Source organism: Gavialis gangeticus, unplaced genomic scaffold (assembly GCF_001723915.1).
Source record: "Gavialis gangeticus isolate Ggan-Ray unplaced genomic scaffold, GavGan_comp1, whole genome shotgun sequence".
In the NCBI taxonomy this organism is placed as follows: Eukaryota; Metazoa; Chordata; order Crocodylia; family Gavialidae; genus Gavialis; species Gavialis gangeticus.
Window position 1 is genome coordinate 39656653 of NW_017729006.1, and position 26182 is coordinate 39682834.

A 26182-nucleotide genomic window follows, 5' to 3' on the forward strand; every position below is an offset into this window, starting at 1 on the left:
GAAGTGGTGCTGGCCCCTACCCTGGGGGTCTTTAAGAAGAGGCTGGATGCCCACCTAGCTGGACTCGTTTGAGTCCCATTTCTCTTTTTGGGGTTTTTGTTGTTCTCCCGCCCTGGCGGGGGGTCGGGCTAGAAGATCTACTAGGTCCCTTCCGACCCTTAATCTATGAATCTATGAATCTATGAAAAACCCTATTAAAGCTTGGAAAACTGAATGGTTTTCACAAGAATTTCCCAAATGGGAAATCCAATGTTCTGCATGGGATCTTGTGATTGATCCCATGCAGAAGATCCCTGACTGCGATCTGCCATGACATTCATGGGCAGCTCTAAACCGTATCTGCGCAAACCACAGGAGATGCAAATACTTGATACACAAATGGAAAATTAAAAACTGTCCACTGGTCACCCAGAACAGACCATGGAACATATAATGACTCAATGCCTGATCCACAAATATGAAGGAGATATCACAGCTATACATTCTGTTGCTTCTCATGCAATTATCTGGCTCAACCATCTAAATGTAAAGTTATAGTTGCTGTTCTATATCTACGTCAGCCACCGGAAAGAAGTGTGAGCTCTCTGGGCAAATGGATAAATTCCCAGTGCATCCACATCTTGAATGCTGTGTGCAGTATAAAAAGTATACTAGATCTAGAAAAGGTATGGACAAGGATGAAAAGGATGGACAGGGGTACGGAAAGGCCTACCTTTGAGAACAAGAGATTGACAAGGCTGGGACTCCTCAGTTTGGAAAAGATAGTAAACTAGAGATCTATAAAATCATGAATGATGTGGGGAGGAGATTGAATATGGAACTGTTGGTTACTAGGTCTGCTAAAACAGATTAAAGGGCATTCTGAAAATTTATCAGGCAGCCAGTTTAAAAGAAATGGAAGGAAGTATTTCTTTACATAGAACATAGTGGAACTCGTTGTCATGGGATGCTGTTGTGGCCAATGGTATATAACCAGTTTCAGAAAAAAAAGATTGGACAACTCTGTGGAGAACTGGTCCATGACAATCTATCAAAAGCAACAGAGATGCAATCGAGTCATGGTGAGGGATGGGACACACTATCCTGTTTCTTATCCCCCCTGCCCTAAAGTATCTGTTACTTCTCACTGTCAGACAGTGGTTACAGCAATTCTTATGTTCGGTCTTGCACCTGTTATTCACAATGAACGCACATACATTCTGAGTAAATAACATTAGCATTTTTATTTCCTTCTGGATTCATTGTCAGAGTTAAAATGCTACTCCCCCGCCCCCGTCCCTCCCCCCCAGTACTGGCACTTTGCCATATTATTGAAATGTTTTTTGAACCATTATCTTGTTCAGCATGCCGAGTATTTTTATAATGCATAGTCTTTTCTGTGTTGCTATGGTGATGCTTTTGGTTGATGATGAAGCACTGGAATTCAACAAGTCAGCCTTGACTATAGTCCAACTTGGTGGGGGTAAAAATTAATAAAACCAAAACCAAGCAGCAGCATAGTTCCCGTCCTACAGAACACGTATCACTATGTTCATGCGACTTAGGTGAGTCCAACTGGATTTTAATAATGGAAATTTAATATGAATTAAAATTAGCCTCATCACTTTTGGTGCTTTCTAGTTTTATTTTTTGTTTTTCTAAATTAGCTACCATGGGACCTGTGCACTTTGTAATTAATTGGTATATATTTGTGTATTAAACCATAATCAGTAGGCATCCTAATATGTACCATTACAATAGATGTAAAAGCTACAAAAGGGACAACTTGTAATCTTGTATGTGATTTTTTTTTACTCTAAATACAGAAAAACCAGAATATCTATCTTTAACAATCCACATAATTTTAAATTATTTCTTAATTTTGTGCACACATGTGTGAGTGAAAGATAAGATTTTAACGCAAACCAGTTCTCTACCCCACAACACTTACGGTAAGTGTGTGCACATTTAATCTGTAACCCACCTGCTGTTACTTCCCCCGGCCCCCAAGATGAATAGTTAAGCAAACTTCTGGAAATGCAGGGCTTAATTTTTTTAACTTTTTATTTGTAATCTTTCAGTTTTAATCACTACTGCTCATAGCTGTCCTCCCACTTGCAATGCATGTATTGGAAACACTGTCAGTTTTCAAAAATATCTAGTAATGTAAATGCATACATTCATACACGGGCATCTAAACAAAGCTCAAGTGACAATATATTTAAATGTCCAATATTGTGTATAAATGCAAGATGCATTCATCCCCTGTTATAAATAACTGTATAAAACAGGGATGAATTTAACCTATGTTAAGAATTAAGTGGAGTACAGGTCTTTTTTTTCTTTCAAGTCATACGAAGTGCTTCTAACTTTGCTGTTATATAATCCTAGTGAAACATTTTGTACTAGTTATTTTTGTACTAGACAAGGGTTCTTGCTCTTTCACAGCTGATTGCTTACTTGGAGAAATATGTAATGCATGTCTAGTAGAATAATAACATGGAGGCCCTCATCATTGTGTTTTGAGATTTAAAAACACTGCTGCTCACTTTAGCTTTCTTTCACACAAATTGCTCATCCCCCTTTTTTCCCCCCCTCAGTGGGAGAAAAAGCAGGGAAGAGATTGAATGTGGAGCCAGGCACTCCATGCATAACAAGTGGTTAACTCATCATCTTCGTTAAATCTATCCCTAGGGAATGGTGTTCACTAATGTATTAGTGGTGGCTGTTTTGAACAATGGCATCTCCTTCCTCATCAGCTTTACAAGTTGCTGATGAGTAAGGATAATTAGTTTCCTGAGGTTGTCTTTGGTGGCCATTAGCCCTTCCACATGTTATCAGCTAGAGCAATAGTCTTCTGAGATGAGTTATTTCAGAAATGTGCTTTAAGGATGCGTCAGCTCAAAAGGCTGCTGAAATACTGAATGGCTAATGCTTGTAATAGTTTATGCTCTCCTTGTCCCCGAATCCTTGTAGTAAATGAGGTGGGAAGAGCAGATGAAAGACATTATTTGCTGCAGGTAGTAATTCTAATCTCCAGCTATCCTGGGCTGTGGATAGGGCATTAAAAAAATTTGCAAATTGCAGACATCATGGGGATGAGCACACACTGTATTGGATGCCTGTTTGCAGCGGTGCTTCCAACAGCACAAAAGCTAGCTCTAGAACAAGTGGTGTAAAAAGTTATCCTCATCTTCAAGGGAAAGCAACAAATCTATAAACCTCTGATTCGTGGTAGGTGAATTAAAGATGACTGCTGCTTTTCCTCTATTCATAATAAACTCTTCTATGATAGTCCTATGGTTGGTCTCTCTGGATACAAAAAGCACAGATATTAAGAGCACTTACAACATAGAAGTCAGGATCATTTTTGTCAAGCCTGATCCTGTACTACACATCTGCACTCCATTTGGAAATGAGGCCTCTTGTACTATTTTAAGCATCCTCTATATACACAATCTGAGCACTGAAGTGTTTTCACTTTTTAATTAAGATAAATAATGTCTTGCTGCTGGAAAATGAATTGTCATTAAGCTATAAAATCAGTCCCATAATCACCCATTACTCACAAACCTGGAAAACCCCTTACAGTGTAGTTATTGCATCAGTGGAGTCAGCCTTATGTTGAGAACAGCCAGCCTTCAGCCAATGGACTCCCATGCATAAGGGAGTGTCTGCAAAAGTATCCAAAGTTTAAATTCCTGATCTGTCTGCTAGAGAGAAAAGAGGCAATTCTGTTAGGCAGGACACAAACCAAATAGCATTTTAGCTCAGCACCTTGAATAAATACTTGCAAGCAAAAACATGGATAATATGATGTAAGGCTTCTATATCTTCTCCTCCCTATAGAGTAGTTTAACAGACTGAGGAGGAGAGAATTATCTATCTGTGATTTGGCAATACAGTGTCAGTGGTTGCTTCTTAGGAGACTTAATGGTGCTACTTGAATTTTCTCTAATTTCTATCAAGTGAAAGTAAAAAATGGACCTTTCACTCTGTCAAAGGGCGGGGTCCTAGGGGTGGCCATGATCTCCCCTAGTGCCGCCTACCGTGCCAAGTTTACTTTAAAGCACCCTTGTTCTCATCCACCACGTCTTGATCTGATATATATATAAATAAAAGGGAGGCTGCCTCTCGTCTTCTTGGACACAGTTCTGCTCCTGTGCCTTAGCCCTGTTTCTCTAATGGGTGTTCCTGCACCCCCAGCCTTATGGGCTATGTGTGGCTCCAACCGCCCCTGTACCACGCCCCAAGCCTCGCTGATGTACCGGATGTTGTTCGGTCTGTCTCACTCTCTGCGCCCTCTCTCTGGCACTTGGGCCCTCCATGGCCCTCATCTCTCACAACTGCGCCCCACAGGTGCTCTGGCTTTCTGTGGCCCTTGTCTGGCTGCCCCCTTTGCTCTGGGGTCTCCTCACGCTGCCCCCTTTGCTCTGGGGTTACCGCAGTCTTGGGGCTCAGGTGGCCATAGCTGTGCCTGGCCCCAACTCTCCTTCTAGGGGTCTCAAACCCCTGCAGGGCTCAGGCAGCCCTTGGCCTTACCTGGCCTCCAATTCTCCATTCCCCTTCTCAGGGCTGGGGTCGGTGCACCCCCGAATGCTGCACCCTGTCTGGCACCAGGGTCCCCACACTACCGTGGAGCCCCTATGAGGTCTCCTCCAACTCCTAATAGCCTCACCCAAAGCACCGGTTGTAAACCATCAACACAAACTCAAGCCCCTTGGCTGCAACATAAATTACGCCGCTTGGCTATAATACTAGTCCCGCCACATCAGGGGTGCTCTATCCTTCCCCCAGTCTCCAAGCTGTACCTGCAGTCTAGCCTCTCCTCTTTTATTCAGTCCGGCACAGCTCCTTCCTCTATGGCTGCTGGCAGGGAACTCCCTGCCTGGCATCAGCCTGGGTTTAAATGAGAGCCAGGCCCTGCCCCTTCCAGTCAGTTGACTCGCCGGTTTCCCTGGCGACCCGCAGCTGTGCTTCTTTATTACTACTGTGGCTGCCCTGGTAACTAGCCGCTGGGCTCCCCACTCGCTGCTAGGGCTCTCTCCCTAGCTGTTTCTGCTCTAAGGAGCAGGGCACCTGCGTGCTCTGCGACACACCTCCCCTCTTTATAGGAGCAGAGCACCTTGGTGCTCTGCAACACACTCTCTTCTGGTTTCTTTATATGATTATGCACACCTCTCTCATCTTAAATACATAATTACAATATAACGCTCCTGATACTTTATCAGGTGAACCAGACAGTTGGTATTCAGCTACCTGCCAAACTCATAAATTCTTTGGTACTCCCTGAGAGATACTGACATGTAGAGACACTTTGTACAGCCAGCTGGGTTAATGCTACACTCCAGGTGCAAGAAAATAAGCCAAGAAAACGTCTGTGAAGATGATATATATTTCACAAGTATTAGCAATAACTGGGAATCCTGCAACTGGGAGTTTGAAGAAGTGGGGAGGAAATTACTTTGGTAACCAAATTCTTGGCATTGCCCTGCAGCTGAAAGCAGAAGGTGGTGTCTGAAGCTTTCAAGCTTTAACTTAGATTTTGATTCTGAATAGTTAAGGTCTCTTCGTGGATCCCTCTCCACCCCTAATATGAAAGCTTTGCTTTAGAAAAAAGAAGTAAGCGTGTGCATGCATGCACGCACACATGGCCTGCTCCTGCTGCCACCAGAATCATCATCAGCACTGCCCTTGATCACAATGGGATCAGGTTTGGGGCCAAATGTATGAGCTGTATAGTTATGAGCCCATTAATATACAGACTGAGGATTCTGTTTCTGTTTTCTCATTTCTATTTCAGTTTCTTGTTTTCAGCTCCTCGGTCTACAGATATATCGGCTTACAAGCCATTCCCCTCAAAAGTACTGTCACAGGCTTCATCTGTCACAGTGACATGTATAATAGCACTGCACTTCTCTGTGTGCTTAACTTTTAAGATGACAGCATATGGCAGTAAGGGCCTCCAAAGTGTGCATCAAAGGGTGGTATTCACATCATTTCTATTGCTTGTATGTACCTGTGTGTATGACTGTGAGAGAAAATTAGATATACAAATTGTGTTGAGAGAGAGCCCCTTTTAAACTCATAAGATATAGTCTCCTGGGGCACACAGACCTCAGAGGATGACTGTCAGGCAACTTCTTGGCAGACGAGCCTGTTTTGGAAGAGATCAGTGGGGTGTGAAAAAGCAAAAAGAAACCTAGAAACCCCCACCATGTGGGTGGGAGTAGACAGTACTGCTCCAGGGGCAAAGTGCCCATTTTTCACTATAATCATTTATATTAAAACCTAGGATCCATAGTCATGGACCATTCTAGCCCTGAACAGCACTATTCCTTGTTCTTGGCTCTTTATTTTCCTCACGGGGCCCTTATAGAGGAATAAAGCTGTTTCTTTCCTAAGACTATATTTAATTCCCCCTCCATGTCTCTAGCAGAGACCAGAGAAGGGAAACAAAACGCTTCTTACAGGCCTCCTGTAGTATGAAAATAAAAGCTCTGTCATTGCATGGTATTATAAACCCACACACTTGCTTGAACTTTCTATAGACAATTCCTCCTGGCTCCACAGGAGTTTTTTCTGGGGTCTCATTGTTGTTGTAGTTGTTGTTGTTGTTTTAGTATTCCCTTTGGGTCCATTACTGATGCTTAGATATCTACAGCTAGGCTTTGATCAGCACTTAACTCTACAGTTCCTTTGAGAGTACCAGTGCATTTCATATTCTACATTAATTATAAAAGGAAGTATTTGTTTTCCTTCCTTAACAGGTGAAATGTAAGCACTGTTCATAAAATTTTCATGAGAGTAATAGTGTAGGCCAGCATGACTAATCTATCATCAATCCGTGTCTGGAGTCCTAGTGAGGCACCTCGTGATGTGCAGATGTTACCACCAAGAAGTAAAACGACAGATGGGCTCAGGCTTTAGTGACGAAGATGCTGTAATGTAAGGCAGATTGATTGGGAAATTTAATACAGTAAATGATCAAGGTACTACGTCTAAGGCCAAACCAACCTCAACTTTGACCTTTAGATAAATGCAGTCCCGTACCTTGCAATCCTGAGGTATCTGATCTAAAATGCATTGACTTCAAATAGGAAAGAAAGACATGTATCACAAAATCATTGATTTTTGTACCAAAAGGGGATATTGGTCTTGATTCTCCACAACCTTGTATAGCACCAAGCAAGTGTAAACTGTCATCTTTGGGAGATGACAGCACAACATGCAAACCAATGGAAAATTAAGGCAATTGGATCTTCTAATCCCTCCCACTTTCAGTGCAGGATTGTTTTCTGTATTCTCTAGTGCCTTTGCGTAGATTAGCATTTTTGTTTGCTTGCGTGCTTGTTTGTTTGTTTTACTGTCCCCAGGGATCTGGGTTTCATTGAAAGTCTTGCCTACCATCCCTTCACTAGGGGCGAAGGTGCACAATCCACTACATAGTACCATTACATAGCAAGTAGACTTTAGGGCAGAATAGAAATGGAGCAGATGCACAACACACAGCCCCTGTATATAGTAAATCACTCATATCGAAGATGTAGTTACCCTATGCAAATGTGTAGTAACTGTGTTATGTGCAAAGCTGCTACACAACATTATATTGCCTGTCTATTTCCTCTTAGGCAGTTTCAATGTGAGTTAGTTATCTCAGTTCAAACTGGTTTGCCTGACACCTAGTGGCCATGTCCTGTAATACCAAGCACCGGAGGCCTCTGAGCCAGCTAGCTGAGAACTAGTCATGAGTCTGCTTCACTCTGGGTGCATCTACACAAGATGCTTTACTATGCATTAGACTAATGCACAGTAAGGTGTCACTGTCTACACGTAAGCATCAATTACTGTGCATTAAATAAGTCTAATGCACAGTTTGCTAGAACCAACACATACAGGTACTAGAAAATTTGTGCGTGAACTACGTGCATGTAAGCTCTGACCCAGAGCAATTTGCTCCCAGGCAGCAGGGGGCTACAACTGCTGCCTGGCTAAGCACCGAGCCATGGGGCATGGGGGTGGGGTGGGACTTGTCCCTGTTGCAAGGCAGCTCCCTCACAGCTGTGGGGAGATTGGGGCTGGATACCTGCCTCACATCCCCTTGGGCTTGGGGCCAGCCCAATCTCCCTGTAGCTGCAAGTGAGCTGCCCTGGGGCAAGGACAGCTCCCTGGAGCCCAGGCCTGACCCCTGTGCCTGCTGCCAGCTCAGGGCTAGCACCCGGAGGAGTTTGGAGCTCCCCTTGACTGCTGCAGTAGGGCAGAACAAGGCAGGAGAATCTATGGACTGGCCTGATCCCATCAGGAGCAAATTTGCTTCTGGCAGACACATGTGTAGACACGTTCCCAACCAAAGCTTAATACACCTGAATTTACTGTGCAGTAATGTTCAGGCACATTAATAGCAGGTGTAGACACTCCACCTATTCTGCTCAGTTTTACTCTGCAGCAGGTCATGTGTAGATGCTGATGTGACTGGCTGGGGGGCACAAGGGTCCTTCAGTGCAGGGGCTGCCTGCTGGTTAGCCCCATACTGAAGCACCCTCATGGCTCAGTCAGCCCCCCTGCAGCACACTGAGCCAAAGAGAGGAGCCCTGAGCTGGTAGGCTGTCCCCCGCCCCAAGTGGTCCCTGCCAGCCAGGGCTTCTCTAACTGGCTTAACGTGCTGCATTCCCAGGTACATGTGGGCACAGTGTGCCCAGAAGCAATAAATTCCAGTGTGAACTGTGCCAGAGTTTATTCAGCCATTCTAACTGCACATGTAGACATGCCTACTATGGAGTAAATTTCCCCCTAAGTAAAATCTTTGCTTTAGGGCAGAGGTGGGCAAAGTCCAGCCCATGGGCCGGATCAAGCCCACAGCAAACTCCATTTCTCAGCAGCCCCTGTTCATGTCACTGCAGCCAGTTTCCATGAAGATGCCAGCAGTAGCAGTGCCATGATAGTGTGAAACCAGGGTTCCCATGGAGACTGGCCCTAGCAGCACTGGCAGGGCACACAGCTGGGCTACAAGCTGCTCAGGGCTGGGATATTGCGACAGTGACAGCATGGTCTGGAATTGGGGCAGAGCTGTGATCTGCTTCCCGCATGCACCTGGCAGGGGCATGCAGACAGTGGATCCCACTTCTGCCCTAGCTCTGGATGATGCAGTCACCACTGCAATATCCACTGCTGGGGCTGGCCTCCATGGAAACTCTGGCCCCACGCTGACATGGGCAGAGGCTACTGGGAAATGAAGTCCAGTCATTTGGGATCCGCCATTATTCTGCCCATCCCTGCTTTAGGGGATGAAGCTACACATAGCTTTTACACAGCTATCAGACACAAACCACTTTTAAAAGCATTTATCTCTGCGTAGAATAATGCTATAATAAACATGAAGAACCAACAATATAGGAAGTTAAAGGGTAGTGGCCACCAATTTGGAGGTAATCCCATGCGACTCAGTGGGTTGTTCACTATGGCCCCTAACGGTGACAATTCACATTTTGGCACAAATAACAATCGTTTATTTAACAGAAACATAGAGCTAATGAGTTTTTGTAAGCTCAAGTCCTCTCTAGAGCTATCCCAGATATCATGTGCAATTTTGCTATCAAAGCCAAACTGGAACAAAAACTAAATCATTAGATCATTTTTGTAAAACAGAATTGTGTCAATGCAGCTAGGTTTTGGATTTAAAAAACTGAGGTTTTTCATCTCTCCTTCTGCCTTTCTCCATCTCTTTCTCTCCCTCTCCTTGTCATCAAAATAGACCGGACAGATCTGAACCTCAAAAACCTCCCCAAATGGAAGTTTCTTTGAAACTCATTTGTGTTTGCCAGACATTTGAGCATTTTTTTTTTAATTTTATTTAATCAAAAATGTTCCAGCAAGATTTAATGTATTGTCTTGGCTCAGAGAAGAATAGATTTTTCAGAGTTGGAGCTTAATCAAATGAGTCAACTTTTTTCTGACCTATGGGAGTATAAGTTGTATACATCAAGCCAATTGTATTATCAAGAGAGGGAAAAAACATCTTTCAAAAACCCATCATTTTCTCTAAGTCTGTTTCATACATTCCTCTCCTGAGATCTACTGCTTAGGATTATTTTTATCAGACTGAGTCATGTCTTTGTGTGTGTATATATACACATCATACATCCATATATTATTTGTTTGTTTGTTTGTTTGTTTTTAATTACCAGTATATTATAATTCCTATGAAAGGTGAAACGATTGTTCCAAATATGGTTTTTGTCATATTAGGTACAAATGCTTAAACCTCTAGAATCACACTTGGAGCTTCAGGCACTGCCAGCTGAGCCTTGTACAGCCTGACAGTGCTGGAAAAATGCAGTGCTGGTCTAGAATGATTTTTCTTCCCTTTTTAAAAGATTAATGTTGTAATCATTTCAAAGTATTTTGTTGGATCACTTAAAATAATACTAAAAAGGAGTTTAAGTTCACATTCAGCAAAGCATTCATTTATGTTCAGGCTGTCTTAAGATAGGAACTGCGACTGGATGGAATGAAACAGATGTCTAGTGTAAAATCTGTGCTTAAGTTCAGGGGCAGGTCCAAGGGGAGTGCGCTGGTGTACTTGTGGTATATCCTTTTGATTTATGCTCCACCCAAAGTTTAAAACCAACTGGCTGGCAGTGGTAGCAGGATTTCCACTCGGGCAGTGCTGAGGGAGTCAACTGACTTCATAGCTCATTATTGTCTACCTGACCCCTTCTAAACTCTTCAGTCCTCAGTTGTTAATGACCCTCTCTTCTTTTCAATGGTCTTGAGTTCCACCAGTCAAGCTATCCTTTGTTCTGCAGTTCTGCTGTCTGATAGCTGATCCTGGAAATGAAACTTCTATTTCACAGACCTGCAGATTTGTTTTTTAACTCTTTTCAATTAAGTTATTTGTTTTGCTTCAGGTTTCATCCTGTGGTTCTTTAAGGATCATTCCTGTAATAATGTTTTGTTAATGTTCTGTTTTAAAAGAGATGGTAGATATACTCTTTATAGACTAAGTAAATCAGATATATAGAGAGAGCACAAGCTTTCACGAGCACGCTTTAACTTCATCAGCATTTAAGCCCATGCTTAATTTGAAGAATTTGAGTATTCCCTATCAGTATCGATAGATGCAAATAATAGAAGAGGACAAAAAAATTACCTAAGTTTAACTGTGGATATCTTTTTTTTTTTTCACTCCTTCCCTCCTTCCCATTTGGATATACCATAGGCCCTGACCAGCTTTATCTTGCTTTCTATTTTGATTTCTAGATTCTAAAACCCAGCATCAGTGCAGCTTAGTCCTAATAAATATGTTTATTTCTGCTTAGTCATTTGTGTTTTCAAAAGCCCACACTAGTCAGAAAGGAGAAGAAAGGGAAATGGCAGTGTATCTGCAGATGTGCAGTGCTATTATTGTGAGCCAAGCAATTAGGCAAGGAGTTGTAATTACGGTGTCTGTTGAGGAAAGCTATGAAATTGGCAGCCATAGCAGAACGATGTTGTTCAAAAGGAAGAGCTGTTATAATTGCACAAGGTGCAGCAAGAATACTCGATATTCTTTTCCTCTCTGCAATTCTGTGAAGCACGTTCCTAATGGAATGACTTAGTCTCAGAATCTTTTGCAGGATCCTAAAGTGTCTGATTTGGGTATCTGCAGCAGACATGGGATTGGTCAACCCAGGCTACATTTCTTGTTGAATTGATAGGCTGACAAGCCAGGATCGAGTTAATATTCCAGTGGGAAGAAGAAATGAAAGGAAGAGATGAATGCTAGCAAATCTCAGTTCTGGATTTGTTGCAGTTTGACATTGTCATTCTTGTGTTCTATCCATGCTTGCACATACTGAAACTCTGCATGTTTGTGGGAGTTGGAGCCTGCAGATTAGACAGAAAAAAAATGGGTGCTGAGGAGTTCTTAACATAATATTGGGCTGCCAGATAGAGTAGGCATGGAACAGGACATCTTTATTTACAGCTGTGATCAACAGAAGTTTCTTACTCAGTCCTCATGCTCATCAAGCTTCTCAAAATCCAGCTTGGATGCAAAACCAGTTCAATGGAGCTTGAGTAGAAAATATCCAAAGCTGCCTATTTTGATGCTTAAGCTGTACATGCGTTCACTGTGATGGTGGAGAATCCCCATCTGAAGTTACTTCTCAAAAGCATAATTTTATTAAGAAATAAACTTTTTGCTGTTTCTGCCATAAAAATGACTTTATCTCTTGAAACAAACAGTTTTCCCCTGAATTAAGTCATGTGCAAACCTATTCTCTTTCTATTTTCCTTTAATTGAACATGGGTCATTTTGCACAGCTGTGAAGCTGAATCATATTAGCAGAGGCATTGTTTAGATTTTGTAATTAGAAGATCTTTTCATGATGGAACATTTTCTTCTATTCTGATAATATTCTTTGAGTTAGGGATGAGAGGATTTTTTCCTACTGGTTGAGAATCAGGCCTGATTAAATGATCACAGTATGCAGCTTTTTTATTCAACCCAAGTTTCAGAAAGCCATTAAAAACACTATATTTATAGAGCTATAGGATTGGGAGTGATCTCAAGAGGTCATCTTGTCCATCCCTTTCCCTTAAATAAATCAAAGGTGCTTACAACACCCCTGACAGATATTGTCTAGCTCCTTCTTAAAATGACAAGAATTCTACAACCTCTCGATGTAACCTACTCCAATTGCTTAACTGTCCATATAGTGAGATGGTTTTTATTCCCCTATTTCCTACCCAGATTCCCCTTGCTGCAAATTTAAACTGATTGCTTCATGTCCTATCCTGTGTGGGAATGGAGGGTCTGTCCTTTAGATAGCCTTTCTGTCTATTAGAATATACTTACATTAACCCTTGGTCATCTATTTTCTATGCTAAATAATCCAATTTCTGCAACCTTTCCTCATTGGATATGTTTGTTAAACTTCTTATTTGTGTCATTTTCCTTTGAGTGCACTCTAATTTTTGCATCCTTTATAATAAAATGTAGTGTCCAAAACTAGACCCAGCTGAAGCTGCTCGGTGCTGAATAGAGCAGAATCATGATCTTCTGGGTCTGACCCTGGCGTTAATACAGCCCAGAATTTGTCTTTTTTTCCATTGTTGACCTGCATTCAATGCAATCTCCTCTAACCCACAAAATCTGTTCTGCCATACTGCTGCCAAACCAGCTAGTCTTCTTAAATTTGTGGACTTAATTTTATTTTCTTCCTAAATATAGTACTTTGTTGTCTTTTATTGCATTTCATCTTATTAATCTTGGACCCCTTCTCCAATTTAACAAGAGCTTTTTGAATTCTAAGTTTGGCAAGTTAGCAAGACCTTTTGAATTACATCATTCCTTTAATCTTCTCTGTGGGAGCTAGAAAGTTGCAGTAAGATTCAATGCTTTAGTATCTCAGATCTACCATTTTTCTAGCCCTGAACACACACATTCACCTCTGCTCAGCTTGTCCAGTTCTGCCTCCCCCTTCCATCTAGTGGTTCCTGTAGATATCCATCCATACCTAATAGCTTTACACATACTGTAGGGCCTTTGATGATACTACAGGATCTTGTTAAGTGTGCTCAGAAAAGTTAGGCCCCTCAGACATCTGCTCATAGTGATTTTAAATTCCCAGTCATTAAAATAATATTAAAAACATGGATTTTGCCTCTAGCCATTCCTTTAATCGCCTCCATGTGTTCAGCTAATTCCACCTCGCTCTGTTAATGCTTAGGCCAATAAAAGAATTGAGAAGATTGCACAACCCCTGAAAAGTAAGCTCTCCCTCGATTGACTCTGCAGCACTCATCGAAGCTGATCTGAAATTGAACGCAGCCAGTACAGCTGTGAGAGGAGGAGACAGCCAAGGAGTCAGGGGTGCTATGCAGCACATGGAGCTGAGTCTTTCAGCCTGTGGGCCTTTTGGCTGCAACTGCCATCACCAACAGAGTTAATGCTGCCACTGTTCAACTCCCATTGCTGCAGCTACTGAGGCCACTTCATTGGCACAGCCAGCACCCATGGCAGGGGAGGAATGTTGCCACTGAATTTAGTGTTTTCACTTGTCTCTGGTGCCTAAAATGGGCAGCAGTTGGTGATGGGGTTTGAGCAGCAGACTCATTAATTGTGGTAGCACTAACAGCTGCAGTGAGAAGTCCCTCCATTCAGATCCAGCTTGCCAAGTCATTCAAGTGAGACACCCTGCTCTAGAATATGATTTATGCTTAGGTTCCAGTCCAAAACTAAACCAAAAGCCCTAAATGAGAAGAAATGATACAAAGAACAGTGCCGTCTACCCTTCATTGTGCAACTGTATTGGGAGACATTGCATCCATAGGATATATGTGAGTTCAAATTTCTCCTATCAGTTGTCACACACAGAACAGCCTTGTATTTTGGCTCAATAGTTATTGGCATATTTTTTGGTACTGGGTGGTATTGGCACCTTAGAGCAAAAATAGTGACACAGCTGCCAGTGCCAAAGCACAGGACTTTGTGAAGTACAGCATGTGGTTACTGAAGTATTCCTGGAATAGGAATTGCATTATGTGAGTTTTTCCCAGAATCTCTGAACCCAAATTGTAATTTTTTTCCAGGATGGATGCCTCCACAGGAGAAGTATTTGCTATGTTGATTACCTTTTGCTTCCCAGTGAGTTCATGCAGATGGGAACTTGACAGCTCAAAACCAGAGAAGGGGACAGGAAATTCAGGAAGGAAGTCCTAAATAATTAGTCTGTTTTCGTATAGAGTCCAAGCCCAGCCTTCACAACCCAAGTCACTAGTTGCCCTTAACTTATAGTCTCAGCCAATGCCTAGGCAATGTGCAGCGTTTAGAACAAAAAGTAGTCAACCTCTTGATGGAGTTGAGCTGACTTTGCCTGGCTAGAATGGCAGTGAATAACTGAGGCATCTTAATTTTTCCCCTTTGTCCAGTATTACAGCAGCAATTCAGCTGTAGTCCCTCTGGACAAGAAAACTACTTTTTGCTTTGGGGGATAGCTACATATAATAACTGCAGCTCCATGACACTTATTTGATCTGGGCAAGTCATTATTTGAGGCTACTATAGTACAAGTAACTGGCAGCGAGCAAGGCCTTACTGGGATATATTGTAAAATTAAGGTCCCAGAACTAATGAGAGTATTTGAAAAATGAGGGGTGTTTCCCAACTGTAATGAAACAAGAGTGAGGGAAGACACTCACAAGTAATGCAACTGCACACAGACTCTTTATTATCCTACTGTGTTTCAGACTGCAGAGTTTCTAGGTATTATCTTTAGCTGATCTGTTAATAGTCGCCATGAGGCAGGAATTTTCAGGCACCTTGGTTTATATCCAAGGAAGCAGAAAAGCACACTGCATCCTTGCACACTTGCAGCAGAAGTGTTAACAGTGGTATGGCAAGCCTAGATTATTCAGCATGTCCTTTATTTCCTTGGTGAATAATTACTGGGTAGTGACCAAGGCAAGAAGCCTGTTAGCTTACCATGGCAAGAAGTAGGTATTGGAGGAATGTGACTCTGAAAGGCTGAAAGGAGATGTGCCAGAAAGGCATATTTGACTGGCATTTACTGTCTAGAATGCCCACTCTTACTTGGCTGGCCTCGCTCTCCTCCTTCACTCCTCTCTGGAATGCTTCCTTCTGCTTAATTCCTACTAAAGGAAACCTCATTTTGTACCTTTTAACCTCCCTCCCTCTCCCCTTGCCCCCACACCCATTGCTACTCCACTTCTGCTTGCTGTCTAGAAGTCGTATGTGATTTTTTTTCCCCCTAGAAAGTGAGTACAAGTTCTGTTTTGCTGGTTTTTCTCCACTTCCCTTTCTCTACTGCTGTCTCCATCCACCTCAGTAACCTCAGTAGTATACAGACACCAGTCATGTAACTAGCAATTGTAATGCCCTAGGCAGAGCACTGGAGAGCAAGAAGTACACTTTTCACCCTAGCTGCTGTTGCCATAATGCAGGGTCCCCAGGCGCTGCCACTCTGGTGTCCCCTCTAGCTTAGTGCCTGGGACTAATGTCCCACTCACCCCACCCTAGTTAGGCTGTTGCACACTCACATGCTATTGGTAGTGTCATACACTACCTAGTAAACTAGTGTCATAAGGGGGTTTTTTCAGGGCGGGGGTTCCCCTCAGTCAGAACTCCCAGTGACATAAGAAAAGGATCCCTTTTCTGGCACAGAAACAATTGCACAGGCAGTAATTAATTCAGTCTGTTAATGAACTGTGTGGCACTTTTTGGGAAGGGAGACAAAACGCATTGACTGTGGTGAGGTTTGTTTTATTCGGCTGATTTTTAGCAGTGTAAACCTTTGGACTTGGCTCCAGCCAGCAAAGAGATGTATGTTCAAACCTGGCTCCTTTTCCAATAGCTTCCCAGCCTATCAAACTTACTTTTGTCTTCACTACCCCCATCACATCTCCCTGGCTTTTTATCATCATGAACTATGGTCCTCCTCCCCCGCCCCCATGGACTTCTTTTCACAGCCCTAAAGAGCCTGCTGTGATGATGTGGCAGCTCAGGAGGGATCCTGCTGGGGTCCGTGTCACTCTTCATGCAGTTTCCTACGCTACCATTGGCAATGCCTCCATCTCCAATACAAATTGCTAGTGAGAGTTCACTGTGTAGCCCAGCCTACCCCTGCAACCACCACCATCATTTCTCCCTAGTTCCTTTTTGAAAGAGCATAGGAAGAATTACTCAAGAAATCTCAGTAGCTTCAAAAGATAGCAGTCCTCTCCTATGTTTCTGCTGCACCCTGCTGTAGCATGGTGGGTAGGGCAGTTTTCGCCAACCAAGCAAATGGACAGCTTTTAAAAAAAAATAAAAGAGCTTTTAGTTTACAACCAGGTTTTCCTTTTTGTTTCCTTCCTCACAATAATAAAGATAATTCTATTGTTGCATTTTGCCAGCAACTGCCTCCTCCACCAATCTGAAAATCTGTCCCTGTAACTGATGTTTCAGGGTCACCTAGGGTCACTGCCCTCTTTGAAGCAGAAATTGGAATTTTTCTTAGAGCATTATATCTGCAAGAGGCCCAACAGGCCTGGTTCAGAAGCACAGGTAGTGACAAATGACAAGCAAGCAACTTGCTTCAGATAGATAGGCTCTCATAACCAGACCCAAGAAATGGCCTCTTGCTTCTGTTCAAGGATGCTTATAAACTAGCAAGCATGAGTAGTTTGTTTCCATCCTAGGGCATCCTTGAGAAGACTTCTCTAATCCCTAAACCTTTTTTTTAGCCCATATAGTGAGCCTGAGCTATTAACTTTTGTATGGCTGCCTTGCAAAACAAAAGGCACATTATTCTGTTTCTCCGACACCTGAATAGACCCATTTTAAACCCTTTAACAAGTCACTGGAAGCAGTAAATACACAAATGGCTTCTAATGGCGACCTAATACAGCAAAGAAAAAAAAGCGCCACCTCCATCACTCAGTATTTGAAATTAGCTTTAATAGCTTCCAGTGCTGCCCCCCCACCCCCACCCTCCCCAAAACATCTTGTTGGCTCATTAGAAGCAATACGTATTTCACTCACAAAGTATTAAATATGTATAACTCCTTGCACAACTTTCAGCGTTAGCTTAGATACAGCAGTTCAACACTGCAGTGATGGGCCACATGAAAGAATTCTGACAATACATCAAATACAAGAGATTCCTCCTGAAAATACTTCACGGTATTCAACGGATACCAAAAACAAGAACCTCCCATTCATATGCTACACTCCTTCTGAACTGGTTCTGTGGCTTGGTTTTGCCACAAAGGACTTGCTCGTTTGCTGAACTTGGGCTGTGTACCCAAAAAACACAAAAGTACTTTTTTTATGCACACAGTCTCTAAGGATCACATGGCATTCCCTAATGATTGCAAACTCTGGAATCCCCACCGGACAGCAGCGGTCAGTAGCAGAAATTGCATTGAATGCGTTCTATTTTCCTCTATCATTAGGGAGTCAATGTAAAGCCATGGAAGCTTTTGTTAGGGGAACATGCCATGCACTTATTCAACTATAGGTTAATATATGCTGATGGATTGCCTCCCTTACTTGAGTTAGGTTTTGGAATGAGCAACATAGGGTGGAAAAGAGGAAAAAAGAGATTTGGGCTCAGGTGAAGGGGAAAATCTTTTTTCTTCTTTTTGTAAATACTAAATAAAGATAACAGTTAACTTTCTTTAAACTTTCACTTAAGAATGCTGGGATTGAAGCAAGTATATATATTTTTTAAACCAGTTGTGATCTACCTTTTGGTCCTGCTGGCTAGATGAGTGATGTGGGGCCCAACCACAGGTTGGGGTTGGCTCCTACATTGGTCCAGGTCACCGCATGTCTGGATCCTGCCTCATGCCACCCAAATTCAGCATGGCATGCCCAGATACCACTTCACTCCACCCTATGTGCCCAGTCTAGTGCACAGGGTGGCGGGCCTCACTACCTGACCCATAGGGTTCCCCAAGTTTCCAGACATTTGCCAGAAGGGGAGTGGCAATTAACACCGACATTGCTCCACCACTGCCAAATTTTCAGACCAATGAAGAGCCCTTCAGGCTGGTTGACATGGCTCCACAGGCCAGATCTGGCCCAAAGGCCAGGGATTGAACACTGCTGTTTTAAGCCAATGTACACATTTTCATTAATTGGCGGTGTTATAACATGAATCTTTGCTTCCCTTTTTACAGCCAGTGCTGATTTCCCATACAATGGCCAAGCTATAGGAGATGGAGTTAACAGGAACTCGGCCATTATAGGAGGTAAGGAAAAAGTAAATGTTAGTTGAGATGATTTGTGGCTTGAGTGTAGGCTGTAATGGCAGAACCATTCAAACTGCCTGGTTTACTATGGGGTCATCTACATAGGAAAGTTACACTAGCACAAAGTAAGGTATGAATTTAAACCAAGATGGATTATTTTGGTATAAGATGATCCTCCTCTGATTTAGTCATTCTGGAATCAGTTCAAGCCAAGGCAAAGGAAAGCCTTTCTCATTCTGTAATAGAAGAGTCCACTTGGTGAGTTATGCTGGTCTAACTATATTAGTACAACTGGCAATATTTCTTGTCATTTAGTCCAGTGAATTAGTACAGACAAATTAACAGAAGCCTAATTCAGGACCCACTGAGGGAAAATCAAGCTCTCAGAACCAAAGGCTGCATGTTGAGTTCAGTGCTCTCTTTGACTAAAGATCAAGTTAATCTTGCCCTGTTTAAGGGGCATATTCTGCTTGACCATTCATGGATCCCACTTGAGTTAATAGGTTTGCTCATGGTGTCAGGTGCTAAATTAGCATCTAAGCAAAACTAGCTTTTTATAGAATCATAGAAATTTAGGGTTGGCAGGGACCTCAGGAGGTCATCTAGTCCAACCCCCAGCTCAAAGCAGGACCATTCCCAACTCCATAACTTTTGTGAGAGGCTTTTCCCTTTATCAAATTACAGAGCACACAATGTGGACCCTTATTTAGGTTTACGAGCAGGTGTCCCGGCCGCCTTCCCTGCCCTGTAATAAGGAATAGTCAGATGACCAAGTTTGGTTTTTTGCTCCACGAATTATCAACATGATGGGGGGAGGATGACAGAGTCCAAGTGCACCATGCAATTTTTCTGAGAAATAAAACTGTTATCTTCCAACATTTCCTAGAAATAAAAATGGTACCTTGTCTTTGTAGCAAGCAGTGTTGAATTAAAGAGTATATTCTTAATAATATAACTTTGCTCAAAAAGTAATTTTTTGATTTTCTGTAGCTGGATAAATATAAGAATATCTTTGGGGGGTTTTAAGTGACAATCTTGCCTTTTTCTTCACTTTTGACACTCCCCTCTCCCCCTTAGGTGTCATCGCTGTTGTGATCTTTACCATCCTTTGCACACTTGTGTTCCTGATACGCTACATGTTCCGTCACAAGGGGACCTACCACACTAACGAGGCCAAAGGGGCGGAGTCTGCCGAGAGTGCCGATGCAGCCATCATGAACAATGACCCCAACTTTACGGAGACTATTGATGAAAGCAAAAAGGAATGGCTTATCTAAAAGTGTGTGTATGGGGACGAGGGGGGTTGGCATTATGGCTGGGGTGGGATTGGGGATGACTCTTTCAGTGAGAAGAAAACACTCTACTTTGGACTCTTGAGCACATCTACAGTAAAAAGATCAGCACAACTGGAGAAGCAAGTGACAGACAAAACCGTTGAGATTGGGGGGGGAAGAATAACACACTAGCATTTAAGAAAAATACCTTTTAATATTCATTTACAATGAATTGCCCCTTCTGTATCCAAACAACAACAACAAAGAGCAGCTTTTAGAGCCTCAGCATTGGTTAAAATGTGTCAATAATACCTGTCTTTCTGTGTGTGTTTTAGAGGTGTTCTAAATTCCCATAATGATAACAGGGCCAATTTTTTACATTTTTTAAAAGCCCTTTAGAATGTGGATATTTTTGTCTTGAGAACGGCAGACAAGTCCAATTTTCTGTGTTCTTTTCTTTCACACATGGTCAATTCTAGACAGGTTGCCATAATCCCCAGGTCTTGTTCATAAAATGTTACATTTGGTGTTGTTTGAATTGGGGGGTCAAAGTGTTGGGGGGGGCAGGGAAAAGAGGATTGACGCTTATTAATATCTGTCAATTTTCAAAATGCCACCAACCTGTGCCAACACTGTAAGAGTTCATCTTTGACACAGGCACCTAAAAATGTTGATTGTGTACAGTACTTATCAGCAATGTAAAAATACTATTATTATTCTTTCTAGCAGAGACGCTTATCACAAAGCACAGGAAGCTTATTTTGTTTTGTTGTTCAAATCTGAAGGAGGATGATACTGTTCGAGTGTGTAGACCTAGTCTGTTTTCTGTATCTTTGGCTATGACACTGCTGACCTGAGGTCACATGCCAACTTAAATTCAGCTCTACCTGTGATTATATTGGCGTATACTGTACTTAGGCATAAGCATTGTAGTAGGGAATTAGAGCCAAACTTTACTGTTTGTTTGCTTCTGTTTCTTTTTTTAATAGGCTGTCGCAGAAATTAGTACAGTTCTAGTGAATGCATTTGATCCAACAGACTTCACGTAATACTTTTTTCTGTCCTTGGCATACCAATTTGGTTTGTTCTTTAAATCTCTGGTTTAAATCCCTTTGTGAAGAAGGCCTCTGTAGCAGCATTCTCACAGGCAGTAAAGTAAAGCAACAAGAGGCTTGGACAACTCTGCTCAGAGTGCAACAGCCACACAATGTTACTATTTAATATATACAGATTGGCCTGACTAATTTCGTTCTTTGTAAGGTAATTTTAAAGATGGCAAAGGCAATATCTAGCACTTCAGGGAACACAGTCTCTCAAACCAGCTGAATTTCAGCTTGTCGCTGTGAAGGAGGCAGTCAGTTTGCAGTAATGGTTAGCAGTAGCCTGAATAGCTAATATCATCTTTGATGGCAATAAAATGGCTTTGGCTTCCCCACTGCAGAGGAACAGGGTTCTCCAGTGATCTGGTTTGAACGAGACGTAGGGCCTTATGGGTAGTTGTGCAGTGGAACAGAATGTAGATATGAATGTATTGCAGGGCATTTACTGTGCATTTAAACAGAACCAATACCAAGAGTTTCTTGTGGAAAGGATTTATGCCTGTGGCATTTTTGGATTCACATAACCTTATATATTTACAGTTTTGGCATGCACAGCTTTAACCCACTCCTACAGTACCTGCTTGCAAGGAAGACTTATTTGAAATTCAAATGAACTGTAATCTCATGAACTGAGCAGTGCTGTTCTTTTAATTTCTCTCTTCCTTTTTGCTTTGTATGTTCAATTATGCTAGTTGATGCTGTAAAGTGAAAGGAGATTTAAAAAAAAAAGTTAGAGAAGAAATATTAGAGCATTTCAACTTTTCTTTGTATTTCTAAGTCTCATTGTTTCTTCCTCGTTTATAAACGCAGTTTGCCAGACAAGACGACAAAGTTGGAGAGTCTGGTTTAACAAGTTAAACCTAAAGTCCTTTGCATCACAAACTGGGCTTGCCGAATCACTAGCGAACGTAATATCAAACCCACTGATTTCTTCGGGGTATGGATTTGGACTCAGCATGTAAACATGGCCAGTTTTTAAAAAAATCAGTGACTTTTTTCTCAGGTAACTTTACAGAGGTGAGGTTCCAGTTGGATGGGAAACTAACTTTGCTCCTCTTGTGCTTAGCACTGCTCTGCTTCTAGGATTATCATCTATCTCTCACTCTCAGCTGAGTGGAAGAGTCTTTAATCCTGTTTGAGACTAGGGGATAAAAGAAGAACCGCTTCTCTTGGAAAGCCTCAAAACAATATAATGGTACTTTGAGATTAATCTGACGTGCACTACTGCCTATTTAGCCAGGTCCTCTACTGTTGCAAATCTCTACTTGACCACAACTTTTGTTTATCCCGTTGAAGAAAATCACACTTTTCTTTTCCTTTTAATATTTGGTTCCAATTGGTATGTTAATCATTTTTAATAAAAAGCAGGCCTGTGACTTCAGCATGTCAAGATAAATCAAATGAGAATATAACATCCGTGTTCTTAGGGCCTTGTTACACAGCAATTTTGGGCACCTCCTGGAGCTAACACCTGGATTGTCCCCAACATTAACACCTGAAACTAGTGTTATGCACTTGTTATGCAACTCAGAGGTATGCCACTCCAAGGCAGGTTTGTCTCTGATCCATGTTATCCAGCTTATGTTAAACTAAGGTGTAGCCAGTCTAGGCTACCTGTAATGTAAATAACCCACTGCTCAGCCACACCATCCCCAACACCCCAGGTTCCTGCTCATTGCCCTCCCCCCGCTTCCCTGCCACTTACTTGTGCCTACTCACACTGTCTGTCCTGGGGGAGCAGGCAATGAAGGGTTAATCTGTCTGCCTGGCCACCAATGCTGCTCTTTGGGCAGGCTTAATCCAGACGTGAGCAGCAGCCTCGTAGCGGCAAGGGCAAGAGGGCTGGGCAGGTAGGTTAACCCTCCCCTGCCCTATCCCCTGAGACAGACAGTGTGGGCAGCCACAAGTAAGTGTGGGGGGCAGTGGGAGGAACCCCCTGGGATGGGGGGGAAGAGGCGAGCCCTGGGAAAAGGGGGCAGGGAGCAGGGGGGAAGCCCACAACAGGAGGGGTGCAATTCTTACCTTTCAGTCCTCCAAGCCTCTGCTGGCCTGTATAGGTGACTGCTCCAAACTCCAGCTGGCAATAACACTGATCACCATTTGTACTGCTTATCATGTAAGGTGTAACAAGGCCCTTAGATTGTGCTGTTGCTGGCAGCAACAGTGTTTTTGCTTTCTAACTGAATGTAGTTTTTGTGAGGGAGGCATATTCACTACCTGAGAAACTGGGGTCCTTTTGCTTTTCCTTACCCTACGTGTCACTACAATGCAGATTTTCCAAATAAAGTGCCTCATCCCTGGCTGAGAAGGGCAAGCGGATAGCTGTCCCCCACCCACTCAAGTCTTTGGGCTGCTGGTTAAGCTAGCAGCAAGCTTATCATTTATAGTGCTTGGCTCTGTGATGGTGACATCTGTCCATAAATAACTAAACTGAGATCATCGGCTCCTTCCATGTGCACGCACCCATGAGCATGCACATGGAAACAACCTCTAGCTATTACTGACCTGGATAGATATATCCAGTGTCTTAAATATGAAGACAGTGTCTATTTCCTTAATCATCTGGTTTCCAAACTTCTGTATCTCTTCATAGGCGGTTCATTAGAGCTGTGTTCATTTCCTTTGGCCAGCTGGGAGGGTAGCTTCATGAGTGAGAGGAAGGTAGTGAAAAACTTCAATACTTTGATGACTTTTCTGACTCAGGATGAATAAAACACTCCCTTCTTCACCCTGTAATTTAGTTACTGAAAATCTCACCAACAGTTACATTACTAATAGTGTATTTCCTGGAAGCAAGGTAGCTAAGTAGTCTGAAACAGTGGACATGATACTGCAGGCCAACACTTGTTCTGTTCTCAAACACTGAATGGCTGCCTAATTTGGAGCCCACTTGCTAAAATGCTGTGGGGATTAGGCTTCCAATGGACTCCTTCAGAAGCCCAGGGATTTCAAAGCAGCAAGCTAATATGAGCGTCTTGAATAAGCCTGCAAGCCCCATCTCTGTTCCAAAAGAGTTCTCCTCTCTGATTTTCAGTGCTGGCACTGGGAGACCTCTATTATGACTTCAGGTGACTGCACCTGTTCCTCTTTGTGCCAAAAATTCATACATGATTCATGAAGAAGTTCACAGGTACCCGCAAGAGAGTCTGTATTGACCAAATGCACTGTTAAAATGGCACGTATCATATGTGAGCAATTGGCAAAGGACTATATACATCTTCCTATATGAGACAAACCTCAATTACATCAGAGTGAATGCTACTGATCACAAAACTCTATTCTGGCTCTAAAATGTACTAAAATAATTAAAGAAGCATAATGCATATTCTTCGAGTCATCTATTTTAATCATTTACTCAGTTTGAACGTGTGATTCTTTGCATTGCTGGCTGTTTTGGCAGAAGGGGCAGGGAGGTACCCATGATGTTTCTAAAATAGTCTGCTCCTGCTTCCATGGATGTTAAGAGCAAAATTCCCATTGATTTCAGTGAGGGCAAGGTGGATTCCAAAATTATGAGTCTTGGAATTAGTGAGGTAAATATTAGTGAGGTAAATTTCCTAGGAAATGAGCTGGGAAAGTCCAAAGAGGTTCTGGCATGGGCAGAATGGTGAAAAATCAAATTAAGAATCATAGAAAATGAGGGCTGGAAGGGATCTCAGGTGGTCAATACAGCCTTGGTGTAAATACAGCCTTTACTAGCAATCAACCTTCTGATTTGTTTCTTTTGTATTAATTCAAATACCCCTTATTCCATATTTAGTTGACCTTAGAAACAACCTTTACTATGAGAAATAACCTTTACAAGAATGCACAATTTAAGTCAGAACATGAGTATTCTGCCTACCACATGCATTGTAACTTTGTTTTATTGCACATATTTGTCTTTCCATGGCAGTTGCCACTTAAAAGGTAGGGCAACATTTTTTTTTCCCTACAGGTAGTATGGTGTATATAAAAGGTGGCTTTTAGCAATATTTGACTAAGACTGCCAAAGAGTGGGGGATGTTTATTTGTAAATTTATTGTAGTGCTAAGAGTTCATTTTAGAAGTCAGTCTATTCAGTCACTACATTTTAATCAGAACAGCATCTCTTTTTAATGGCAGATGCATCTAATTTCCAGGCTCTCTACTGAAATATGAAGCTACTTTTCAGTCTGATAAGCAGTAGCTTTTAATATGGTTCCTCCCTCAGTTTATCCTCTATTGTGCAGCAGGCATGATGAGACTTAGGTTCTGCTTTCCAAAACACGTCACACGAAACACTGTTCATCAGATTTGGTATCCCACCCTAGAGGAAATGAAACAGAAATCTCCCCCTCTCAAAGTGACAGCATGCAAATTAGAATGAAAAAAAAATGTATGTATGCCTAATATTCTTTGTGAATGTCTCTCTTTAACAAAAGTTCTCTTAGAGACCAGACTGATGAATAAAAGAATAGAAACGTTAAATAGTTTTAATTATCCTAACAGCTGCTCACTTGTGCTTTGTCTGTCCTGATCATTATCTATACTTTTTCCTCTCCAGTAACAGGAAATCAATTTGAAAAAGACAGAAGTCTCTGCTTCATGAGAAAAGGCTCAAAACATACCCAAGCCTCTCTAAATATTCTGGCTTGTTGTTATTAGTTGGTCTAATAAAAGAGATTACATCTACCCAGAGAACCTTTCTTGCCTATGTCCTTAGACCAGCACGACTCCAACCAACAACCCTGCAGCCCAGAAGGCAGTTCAATGCAGAAAGAGGGGTTGCCCAGCTAAAAGAAGTTGTTAGGCTACGTTCAGTTTTTCTTTCCTTTCAGCTGGCCTTTAGTGCACATTCTGAGCTGGACCACAGCAGCATAAATCCATGTTGCTCCATTGGTTTCATGAGGGCTAAACCCATTTAGGTCAGCTGAGGATGTGAGCAAAGAGTGCCTGTAGACATGCTATGGCGCTGCTCCAATATGCTGTAATTACAGCACATCAGAGCAGACTCGATTAATTACTGTGCTCCTGGTAATTACCACACTCCAGCCAGCCTCCACATCTTATGTATTAGCATCCCTGCACTTCAAAATGGCAGCAGGGGCACTTGCTCATCAAACAAGTTTT

General features: G+C 42.3%; 1 protein-coding gene across 1 annotated transcript in view; it reads left to right on the top strand.

The window, feature by feature from the left end:
• The window catches only part of CNTNAP2 (contactin associated protein-like 2), a 1521099-nt gene extending 1498820 nt beyond the window's left edge, over positions 1-22279 (top strand). Inside the window, exons 23-24 of the mRNA XM_019508724.1 lie at positions 18646-18717; positions 19795-22279. Coding sequence (XP_019364269.1) covers positions 18646-18717; positions 19795-19994 — 272 coding nt within the window. The 3' untranslated portion in view covers positions 19995-22279. The remainder of the gene's footprint in view (positions 1-18645; positions 18718-19794) is intronic.
• The last annotated feature ends 3903 nt before the right edge of the window (positions 22280-26182 follow it).